The 12,385-nt window shown below is 33.5% G+C and overlaps 2 protein-coding genes across 2 annotated transcripts in view; one reads left to right on the top strand and one right to left on the bottom strand.

Annotated features, from left to right (window-relative positions):
* Positions 1–1,833: 1,833 nt before the first annotated feature.
* LOC111400893 (zinc-finger homeodomain protein 9-like) lies at positions 1,834–3,308 on the bottom strand. Its single transcript, XM_023028345.1, has one exon. It carries the CDS (start codon positions 3,100–3,102, stop codon positions 2,020–2,022), a length of 1,083 nt encoding a protein of 360 aa, XP_022884113.1. The 5' UTR covers positions 3,103–3,308; the 3' UTR covers positions 1,834–2,019.
* A 9,001-nt stretch (positions 3,309–12,309) lies between these two features.
* LOC111400156 (structural maintenance of chromosomes protein 4-like) overlaps positions 12,310–12,385 on the top strand; it is a 10,509-nt gene continuing 10,433 nt past the window's right edge. The window contains exon 1 of the mRNA XM_023027587.1: positions 12,310–12,318. Coding sequence (XP_022883355.1) covers positions 12,310–12,318 — 9 coding nt within the window. The remainder of the gene's footprint in view (positions 12,319–12,385) is intronic.

Here is a 12,385-nt window from a genome sequence, read left to right as displayed (position 1 = left end):
ATTTTTCACACGTCTTTGAATTCCTCTGTCCAAACTATAAACCGTACCCACAACCTAATTATTATTCTCTCCCATCTGCTACTAAAAATAGCTACGAATTTGGAATCGGATATTGCACGTACTCTTAAATATTACTGGGTATTATTTTATTCTGCCCTCACGCTAATACTTTTTCAACGTTGTTACATTAAAGTGTTTGTTTGGTCAAGCTTTTGAAATTAATAAGCTATTTTTATACCTCTTTGCTTTATTCGATTAGAAGAATTTTTAAAGAAAGTTGATTTAAGACAAATTTTTAGAAGCTCTTTACTAAAAATAAAATAGAAATAGAAACAAAAACTGTCAAACAGACCCTAAATCAAGATTCTTGAGACTGTTTGATTCGGATTTATCATAATTTACAATCACGTTTTTGTTAGGACTCGAGATAACCAAAGAATTGCAATAATTATGATTGTGTTAAGGCTGCCAGACCAATCTAGAAAAATCCAGCTATGCCCATTACCCACTCTCTGCATTAATGAAAGGACTGACCCCCATGCTTTGGTTGTTGAATGAATCTCAAAACTGACTCTAGATGCCATGTACCTCTCAAATAAACAAGACTTTTAGTAAACCGCAAAGTAGGTGCATTTCCAGTTATAAATGACTCAAATTTACTACTTTTAAGCTTATTCAAGCATTCTTAAACAAACCCAAAGGGAAATGAGATTATAGATGGGGCACAAGTACCCTTTAATCAGTTTCCAATAATTATCATTGCTTCCCATAAAAAGTACAAGTATTATTTGGAGAAACTACTAACCAAAGCTTTGATTAGTTAGCAACGGATAGCTTCATTTCTAAAATTAAGCCACCAAACATCTTATAAAGTACAAAATCTGAGATTAATCAAAAAAGCAAGAAACAACCAGGTGAGTTAAATGGGTCCACCCTAACAGCTCGACCCATCACGTGAGCCAACTCACTTCAAGGACGTTGGGCTCGACGGGATCCATAAGCTGGAGCCCACTGTCCATAACTTTTTCTTTCAACCTTCCTTTTTTTTTTTGGGAAATTGCAGTTTTAAAAATTGTAATGAATACTTAAATATTATTATTTCTCGAGAACCAAAAAGGTGAGCCAACAAGCTCACTAGAAGCCGACTCTCGATTGCTAGCCGTCATCTTGACTAGCGAGTGGAGCGAGCTTTACCAGCGAGCAGGTTACCCCCAACTCCCCACCATAGAAAGAAAATAAACATATACTTCAATTAAGATTTTGTTTAATTCAGATTAAAATTATATTTTAATTTAAGTCAAAATCAAAGTCAAACAATCAATATTAACCACATCTTTTATGAATCTCACAACTTTTCAACCACACATTTAAAAAACTTCTATCACAATCTACTAAAAATATATAATTTTAATTCCTACCAAATTTCCTCTGAACTTTAAAGCCAAATCAAGCCTACATCAAAGTGCATATGTAATCTCCTTTTAGCTTTCTTTATTAAATTTAGATTTTGTACCTTAGAGCTTAATTAAGAAATGAAGCTACCCATTAGGTTAATCCAGATGACATAATTGCCAAGTTAACTAATCAAACTCAATATATATATTATAAATCCCAATGATGGGATCTTGTAACAACTGAATTCCCAACACACATTTGGAAGCACCATGTCCATTAGAGTCCACTTAAATAAAGATTAATGACATTTAAATCAAACTGTGAAGATTATTTAAAAATTCTTGAAAGTCAGTAGCTCTCTTTTCTGCACAGATAAAGAGGATTTGTACCATGCAAAATTCAGTAAGATTGATTAAAATATTTCTATGTAACTGCACCTATTTAAAGATCATTTTTTTTGCTTCTGAATGCATGCAATAATTTCTTCATTAAGATTCTCAGAAACTTGATCATCTAATGATATTAATAACTAATTAAACAAAGATTAAAAATCTAAGTAGAAGAAGAGATTAAAATTCTAAAGAACTAGGACTCGATTTTCCCCCCCTTTCTGGCTAACACTTATTAGGAAGAAGAAGATGACCCATTAGTACCAAGAACATGAGGACTGTTGCCATTGTTATCATGAAGGTGGTGCTGACTCAAATCTTGACCACCGATGTTAATTTTGCAGTCATTGTTGCTGTCCTGGTGGTGGTGATATTGGACGGAAGTGGTGGCGGCGGCTGTGTCGAATGTGTTATTTCTACTGCTTATAGTACCATAGCTAATACCATTGCCGTTTCCATTGTTGGTGGCCGGAGCAGTGGGGGAGATGACACTGTTAGCTATGTGCTGATCTCTTTTTCCAAAAGTGGTCTTGTTGTTATGCATCCACACTTTGAATACCCCTTTATCGACCCCAATTTCAGTGCAGAATTCAGTGATCGCATCTTCATCTCTTTTCTGCATTTTCCAGCCAACTCGTTCGGCGAACTGGAGCATTTTTTCCTTTTGATCTTGTGTGAATCTTGTTCTGAAACGCTTTCTGCCATTAGGATTTGATGACAGAGGTGCTGATGTGGAGTTGGGAGTGGTGGAAATTGGTGTGTTGCTGTCAGGCGGTGGACCAGACGGGCCATGGCTGAGGGCCAGCAACATGTGAGGTGCTGAGGGGTAGTAAGATGAAGAGATCGGCGGTGGGGAAGGTGAATTTGGGCTGCTGCAGTTCCCACGATTCGCCAGCGGCGGCGGCGGAGGATGGTGACGGTGGTGCGGCTGGAACTCAAGAGCAGGTGTGGCGTTAGGTGGAAGTGGATCTTCCGGCTCACGGCGGTGGAAATTCCGGTGACATCCACACGCGGCGCATTTCAACGAAGTGGGCTCTGATGGATTCGCAGTAGGAGCCGGCATAAACTCTCCACAACCATCCACAGCGTGGCCACCCATGCTCGCGGCGTGGTTCTTCAAACATTCTTTGTAGTTCACCACCACCGGGTGGTGGTTGTTGAAATTCCCCGGATAAAGTTGCAGCGGCGGGGGTCTCTTCAGCACGCCGTTGGTTAGAGACAAAGGCTTTGAATTTGTGGTCTGGATCCGAGTGGGCGTCTCATTCTCAGCTTCCGGTGTCTTAACAGTGGCTGTTGCAGTAGAATTGCTTAAATCCATGGCTGAAACATCAAAGGATTTTAACAATTCTAAATCTTGATGAACAGGGTTAGGGTTAGGGTTTTGAGAAAAAAGAATAATCGTTCTCCATGTGTTTAGAGAGAGGATGAGATTAGGGAAAGGAAAGAGGGGTGGTGGTAGTGATGATGAGTAGTGATGAACGTAGATAAACAAAAATCTTGGTTATGTGGCTGTGCTTCTTAACCACTTGGTTTTTTTTAACCCGGGTTCTAATCCATGGTTAACTTTGTTTTGCAGAACCCGTCAGATGCTTTGTCACCCTTTATTTGACTCACATATGAGCTTCTCGGCTCGCCCCCATTAACAAGTCGAGTAATAATACAGAGTTTATCCACGAATCGAGTGAAAATATGATTTCGGTATTAATAACATTATTGGCGAGCTTCGAGCAACTCACGAGTTGAGTCACTCAAACTTTGGTCGAATGAGTCGACTCGCCCCATTTAACATATTTGCTCGGAGTTGAAGTTATTTTTCCATGCTTTGAGAACTTGATTGACTCCTATGCAAAATTGTATAAAGATTTGCATCCAAATAGACCATATAATGAATTTAGTATAAAGTTACGTCGAAATAGACTGTATAAATTGAACACTAATAGGAGAATGGGGTTAGAGTAGATTTAAATCCCTATTTGATTTGGATTAAAATTTTTAATCGAAGTCAACAATTAATTTTTATTATAAATTTCATGAGATTCACAACTTTTCATCCACATATTTTATCCATTTTTATTAAATCTAGTGTTTGTTTGGTAGGAATTTTGTTAATTGATTTTTTGACTATTAGAGATAAAATGGGTCCTATCTGTGAGAAAAGAATTCAAAAATGACGGTTGAAATAATAAAATAACGATAAAAAAATTGATATTAATTGGATTAAAATCTCTACCAAATATGTTCCTACTAAAATTCTAATTTTAATCTATATTAAACAAAAGCTAAGTTATAAAAATACTCTTTACGTTGTAGTTAAAAAATGTGATTTACATTTGAATAAAAAAAATAAAAAATCAAACAATATTATCCACCATAATTTTATTGTCTAGTATTGTTCATTATAAATTAATATTAATATTTTAATACGAGCCAATCCCGTGTCAAATGATAATCCCTAAGAAAAATTGTAGCTAAAGTTCATAACCTGTGAACTGAGTTAGGGTGCCGGGTTAACCAGGAAATGTTTGTTGCGTGAAAGTAACAATGATTTACCTGTTTGGTGTAAATAAACTGAAGCGGGAGCAGAAGGTGCAGGTCTGCTGTATTTCCCTTACCCACGTTATTTGTCAAATTTCCCACTCTCATACTGACTTTTTATACGGGCACACCCTTAAATTACCCTTGGTCCAAATCGAATTTATGGAAAACTTTTAGTGGCAAAATTGTCTTAAAAGAAAAGAGTAATCGTAACCACTCTGATTCCCAGTTGAAATGTACAAATAACAATTTCCTACGTGCGACGTAAGATTTTTTGGAGTTTAGTGCATGAAACACGCGTTAGTTTCTTGTTAATTAAACACGCTCAATTCTCGTAAGCATTCTTAATTTACAGCCACGTGTACTAAGTCCTGTTTGGTACAAATTAAAATCTAAGTCAAATGAAATTCAAATTTTAATCCACCAAAGGCAGAACCTGTACCATACATTTTTGTCATATTTGGATCTAAAATCAATGAAAAAATTCTTAAAGTATTAATCTGTAAAAATTTTGTCTGTATCCATAACATAACTGCTAAATAATCCCTCCTGCAACAAAACTTGGATTCCATAATTTCATGTTCGTAGTTAGCTGACACGTTTCTCATTCCTCACCTCTTGAATACAAAATTAAAATTTAATAAATTTATTGGTCTTTTTATAAATTTAATTATTTTAAATAACTGAGCAATTGAATAATTTAAGGTTTGATTTTTCCTTTTTCTTCAGGTAAAGGTGGAAACGGTTGACGTGCACTGAAAACGGTGACAACTTTAACATTAAATTATGTGAATTTAGGAAAGTAATAAAATCAGCCGTTCGCACATAAGACGTTTATTGGGATCAACGTACCAATCATCGCAATTGTGAACCGAATTAACGCATTGGCAATCACAATAATTAAGCCCGTTCAACTATCATTATTTTGAAGTTCTTTAATTATCATACTCAGTCCCGGTTTGTTTTTCATTATTTGACTATTAAAATAAAAAATATGATCATTATTCATCACATTAAATCATTTAATTCAAATTTTTATTTCTTTTGTGAAACTCGTAATAACTATATTTTTCATTATCATTCTTACATTAATGGAAAACAAAAGGAATCTCATTTTCATTTACACGTCTGTTTATAAATATTAAAAAAAAAATCTTATTTTTACCACAAATCCTTCAAAAATTCACCGTTCAAATCTTCTTTTTTTTTTTTTTTTAAATAATGACCATCAAACAGGCACTAATTTATATTTTTTTACGATAAGATGTATTTAATGATCTTTTTAAATTAATAAGATTCATTGTCTAGTAATTTATAATTGGCTAATGGTATTAAGCCTCGATTTGACATTCATTAAATCAAAATTTTTCTTACTTTCTCAAACTCATTTTCAACCAACATTCACACAATAAAATATTTTGTACGTAAGTCAATTTTTTTATCATTTTTTTTAACGTTTTAACCACACATTCTAAAAAAATTCGCCATTCTGAAATTCATCCCCACCCCACAAAAAAATATTTCTAATTGATGTCAAATTTGGCCTAATTGATAAAAATATCTATTTAAAAAAAAAAAAAACATGCATAGTTGTTAGTGTTTTAAAACTTGCAACTATTATTGTCCAATTATTGCCCAAGGTGTCCACAAGGATATATCAACAAAGATCTCATAACAATTACATCGTGCGTAAATCATCACAAAAAAAGAAGTCGAAGAAGAAATGGGATGATGACCCCGCCCCCTATTCCCCATGCCTAACAAAGATAAATTAGCTGTCCTTTCATTCATGAATTTCTTTTCCTGATCTTTCAAATTACACTCAAGTTACTTCGATGTATGCAGTTGAAATAAGGACAGTCGTGAAGAAATATGTACTCTAGATAGGTGATTTTCTAAGGAGCATGATTCAACTAATTAAATTTCTATATTTTATATTATTTATTAGTATCAAAAATATTAAAATATGTTTACAGAAGCCAACTTTACAAAACTTTGTCTGTTTGAGCTCCATTTTTAACTAATAATGAATTCTGAAATAGTAGATTAATGGATAATGTGTGGTTAAAAAATAAGAAAATATTGAAATTTACGTGTAATATTATTTTATCGAAAAATGTGTGATTAAAAAGAAAACAGAAAAAATGTATTTCAAAAATAATGGAGATCAAACAATGTCAGTGGTTATTAGTTATTGAAGTCTTAATTTAGAGAGATCAAATTACATTTATAAATCCTAAAAATTGGTAAATTTAAAATCAACAATAGTTTTACTTTGAAACAAAAAGTGTTACATTTATATAAATTTATCACTTATAATTTTTATTTGTTTTAAGCTTAGTTAAACGCGCTCGATCGACACATTGTTCTTTAGCATAGCTTTTTAGCAGAAGAGTCCTCGTCAATCACCATCATGTTGCCAATTGCGAAAGGACAATAACAATAATTTTCCATAGACAATAAGAAATTCCAATTTTATGTAACGTTTCGTATTTTTAGTTGGTCGGAGCTCTTGAGGTGAGGTATGAATAACACATTATTTTACTGTCATATTATACTTATATCTTCTATTTATGATTTAGATAACAATCATTTTTTAGTAAATTTTAATAAAATTTTGTGAATCCTAATTAAAATTACTTATTGATTTTAACATATATTTTAATTAATATTTTTTAATTGAACCAAACAGAAATATAATTATAAAAAGTTTATAGAAAAGACATGGCATGGACCCACAGTTGTACCACCTATTACCCAAAAAACAAAACCCCGTAAACCCACGACTAAACCCATAACTTTGTCACATGGGTACGAATACACATCCACTAATTGACATTATTGTAAGAATATTTGGAGAAGAAAAAGGCTGGTTTATATTTTTTTTGTACCAGCATATAATTTGATGTTTAAAATTAAAATACGTGTCATTGATCATCGAGATAATGATGCAAAGTCTCGATCAATTTTAAGAAATGGTGAAATCTTATCTACTTGAAACATTTGAACGTAGACCTTATCCAATCAATAATTCCATAGGTGGTTGTGAACAGTAGGTTTGATAGCCTAATCTAAGAGGGTGTTCGGGAGATATTTTTATATAAAAATACATTTTTGAATTGTAAATTGATGAGAAATGTATGGTTGAAAAATAAGAAATTTTTTTTATTTACGTATAATATTATTTTAATAAAGAATGTAAGGTTAAAAAAAATGAAAAATATATATTTTAAAAAAAATGAGTACCAAACGGGGTCTAATTATTAAGAGTGGTTCGATGCAATCAATAAAACTATTGATGTGATATTGCTTTTTGTCACATTCAAGAGAAATTATAATAATACCAGAATTGCCCCCCCCCCCCTCTCGGATATAATCCAAGTGGTGCAAAGGACTAGAGTGAGATAGTCTCAATTTTGCTGACAACCGTATTACGAGGGTTTGATTCTTAAAATATGGAATTGAACTTTTTGTAAACACCAGTGTACGGGCAAACTCTTGTTCCCTGGCATCCCACGATTTACCTCCCTCACGATACTCTAGGGGCGGGACGGTGGAGGACCTCAAGGTTGGGGTTCAACCTTTATAATAATAGCAGAATTTTTATTATCTTACCATATTTTAATTATAATAAAATTTTCCAATATTTACCTAGCCCCTATTTGTTTCCTATTTTTTTAGTAAGAATGTATTTTGAAATAGTTAATCAGTGAAAAATGTGTGATTAAAAATTAGGGTTGGGCAAATCTCCCGAACCGAACCCGAACTGAACCGACGGTTCTTGTCAAATTAAATACTTGAACGGGTATCTGAATTGAGAACCGATGGGTAAGGTTAGATTCTCGGTTCTAGACCAAGAATCAAAGAACCGAATCTTTCTAATTTTTTTTTTATATTGAGTAAATCAAATTATTTTAGTTTTATTTTTTTTAAACAAATTAACAAATTAACAATTTCTAAATCCAAATTTTTGGCCCAATAATTTGTTTCATTTCTAATTTTTTAATTTTTGACCCAATTACCCATTTTATTATTTCATTTCTTAGCCCATCAAGATCCAATCTACTAAATAACCCTAAACACCTACACTAAAATGCATAACGTTGTCTCGACTCTCACACTCACTCTCGCAGCCTCGCTAATATTTCAAAACCTATACAATTATCGGTCGACGCTATGACCTCCGATTGAAACTGTGACCTTCGCCGATCGAAAATTTGATCGTAGCGATTATTTGAACAAGGTGGTCTATTAGTCTCTGACATTCCAAAACCATTAAATGTATCATTAGTTGTATTTATATAATATTGTTATAAATGTTAAAAAATTTAATTATAGCACAGAACCGAATGGAACGGAACTGAACCGAACCCGAACGGTTCCATAATTATATTTGAACCCGACGATTCCATTTATTAGGTACTCGAAAATTTTGGTTCGGTTCGGTTCTCTTTAAAACCGAACCGACCCGACCCGCGCCCACCCCTATTAAAAATTACGAAAAAGTTTTAGGATATTTTCGTAATGATTATGAGAATTTATTTCTTGACTGTTAGAGAGAAAGTCGATCACACTTGTGAGTGAAGAAGTAAAAAATGAAGGCTGGAATAGTGAAATAACGGTCAAAATTGATTCTTTTGTGTGAAAAATGCTATCAAACGGGGACTTAGTTTTGCGTTTAATATTATTTTATTGAAAAATGTATAATTAAAAAGAAGATAGAGAAAAATGTATTTTTAAAAAAATGGTTATCAAACAAGTGCTCACTTTTACATTTATGTCTTTGATCCTTTCTTTATATTTTTATCTTTAACATTCTATTTATTGGCACATATTATCTCTAATTATGATTGCTAATGTGCATTGAAATTGTGGCAGTTTTGGTTAGAGTAGGACTGGGATAGCTTGGGAAAGGGCTGGGAGGAAGAATATACAAAATTTCCCCTTTTTTTTGGGGGGGGGGGGAGTGGGTTTATTTTAACTAATGTAATTATTTAATTTGGTAAATAGAAAGTTACTATTTTATCATATATAAAAACATTAAAAATGTGGTCAAACTCAATTTTTTGGTCAACTAATGGTAAATTGGATGTTTTCCATTCATTGAGACCTCACCTGCAACGTTTGAAAAGGAAAAATCTGACAGTTGCAACAAATCAAAGATTTTAAAGAAGTCTGCTCATGTTTGAAAGGTTTGGGACCTTTGCTGCAATTATCCCTTTTTTATCGATAAATGTGAATATGTTTAAATCAAAAATTGCACAAATGCTTCGGGCATACCCGATTTACAAGATCAAAAGATGTACAAACAAAACAAAATCTAATGACCCAAAGCTAATGCCTCGAACTGGATCAAAACATTAAAATATGAGGTAAACGTGACTTCATACATGTGCATTTTAAAATTTTAATCTTTCTAACAATATTGTCCATTTGTGGCATTTGATCTTCAAAAAAATTTATATTCCTTGTTGTCCAGATTTGGTGGACGGTGCATACAAGAGCAACTTTCTTTGCTTAGCTTTGTCAAGATGTGCCTCTAACTTCGTTCTTGATCCACTTCAATGCGCCCAGCCAATTTCTTACTTCCCTCCAACATTAGAACTCAAGGTTCATTTGAAGAATAGATGCTGAACATTTTTCGTTGTGAAACCACAAACACAATTCCAGGCTATATCCATATGCTGCAATTTATCCTTGATTAGTCGACTTAGCTCCTAACTAAAGTGTTGAGCCCAAAATATGCCTCACAATTCTTGGCCTAGTTGAGGAGTTGGGCTGTGTTTGTTAAAACGGGTCTTGGTCCACTTTTAATAAATAGAAAACGTGTTCTCCTAAGGCGCGACTTCTGCCTTTTTTTGGAGATGTGATTTGGCCATTTCCCCACTGTTGATCTAAAATCATTCAAGTTACCTGTTTAAAGATCCCTTGGACGATTCATTTTTGAAGAGAATTTTTTTGGCGACTAAGTGTTCTAGGGTGTCTCTTCGTCTTCTCACACACCACCTTAATTTCTGAGTGAAATTACTTTTGTAAATCCGAGTGATTTGATACTATACTTCGTGTATGAACATGTGATATGCTTAGTGCGAGTTTGGTTGTACTGTATGATTTGTATGTGAGGCAAGATTAAAAACAGTGAAGAAACTTGGTGTTTTTTCGTACATTTGTAACATTCTTGGTGATTTTTCTAGTAGATCTAGAGCTCTATTTACTTAGTAGATGCTCAACGTGGTATGTAGACTGTAAGGCTGAACATTCGAGCCCTTGAGATGAAAAATCCTTTGTGTTCTTTTCTTTTATGTTTCTGCAATTTTAATTTTCTACAAATCTTTGTGAAATATTTTCTTTGTGAAATATTGCTTTGATTAAACACTATGGGACAAACACACAGAATGAAGGAATGTTTTGGTATGATACAAGAGCTCCAAGCTGCTGCTGTCCATCCATATTAGTCCGTTTTGTTATGGATTTTGTAACAAACACTTTGAGTCACTATTTATAAAAACTCAAGTCATCATTTTCACATTCTAAAATTTCTACAAGTACTATCCACATAGTCTTTATTTGGTATAGATTAAAATCAAATTAAAATTTCAAGTCAAAATCAACAATTAATTTTAATCATATATTTAATGAGACCCACAACTTTTCGATTACAAATTTTATTAACTTTTATAAAAAATTTATTTTTCATATATATCAAAAAGGGCTTATTTATTCATTTCTATTTATAATTTAAATTGTTTATAAACACTTCTCAAATGCCCTAGAGTACAATTCAAAATCGAGATTGTTACTTTGTCCATGTTTGGTTCAGTTAGAAAAATTAATTAAAAATTTAAGTCCAATGAGCAATTAATTTAATCACATATTTTATGAAATTCACAACTTTCAAATCATATAATCCATCAGCTTTTATAAAAAATTATTAATTTCATTGGGACTTTATTTCACTACTACTGTAAGCCCCTGTTTGATTTTCATTAAATTACATTACATTACATTCTATTTTTCTCTCTCCTATTTTCAACCACACAATCTTCCTTAAAATAATATTACACGTAAATCCAAAATTTTTCTTTCTTTTTTAACCACTCATTTTTCAAAAAACACTATTCTATACATTAAATTTTTCCCGTAATGGGGGCCAAACAGGGGCTAAATGTAGGGAAAGTTACACGTCAACAGGTGCTTAAAAATTGCAATTCATGAGTCAGGTATTAATTGTATTTGTTCAAATATCATGTATTAATTTAATTATTTATATTAATATAATCTACCCGCCCGCAAAACCTTTTTTCTCTACATCTCTCTTTTTTTTCTTTTTTAAAATATTGAATCATCATTGGAGACGACATCAGGCCGACAGCGATTGCAATATGATACCATAGATCTGCTTGCAGCAGTTTTTATGTCATCATCGTATGGTGACGACGTACTGCAGAGATAAGATGCTGGCGATGGTGATGAATCCGCTTAGGGTTTGGTGCTGGTGTTGATGTTTCTTGTGGAGGTGGTTTTGGTGTTGTTGGCCGGGGAGTGGGGATGGGGTTTAGATGATTTTCTTTGATTTATGGGTATGGCCGTTGTGAGGGAAATTTATTTGCCATAAATTTATATTTCCGTCGCCACCATGCCTATCGTCGCACCACCAGTGACGATGGATGTCGCTACTATGTGCGTGGGTGGGTGGTAGGGACTGGTTAGATTGGTTGATTTGGTTGTTTCGATTGGCTGATCGGGATGGATGGCGAGACATGACGAAGACGGTAATGTATAATTGGTCGACTCGACCGTTGATTTTAGGTAGGAAGGTTGTTGATTTTGGATAGTAGTAATGCAGCATATTATTGTTCATAAGTAGACGGGGTGGCAGTGGCATTAGATTTAGTGGTGGTGACTTTGTTGGCGGTGGGGTTGTGGTGGTGGCAACGATGGCATTGTAAGGAGGTCCCAAGTGGGTGTAGCGATAGTGGTGGAAGTATTGATGGCGGTGGTATGTGACCCACTATTTAGTGTATATCACCAACTATTTGATTTACCTATGATCAACTGTTTAGCTG

The sequence above is a fragment of the Olea europaea genome, chromosome 10 (genome assembly GCF_002742605.1).
Source record: "Olea europaea var. sylvestris chromosome 10, O_europaea_v1, whole genome shotgun sequence".
Taxonomy (NCBI): Eukaryota; Viridiplantae; Streptophyta; class Magnoliopsida; order Lamiales; family Oleaceae; genus Olea; species Olea europaea.
The sequence above is the reverse complement of the archived record's forward strand: the minus strand, read 5'-3'. Positions and strand labels throughout refer to the sequence as shown.

Excerpts from the sequence above, each read along its gene's own strand:
- LOC111400893 (XM_023028345.1), bottom strand. The coding sequence starts at position 3,102 with ATGGATTTAAGCAATTCTACTGCAACAGCCACTGTTAAGACACCGGAA.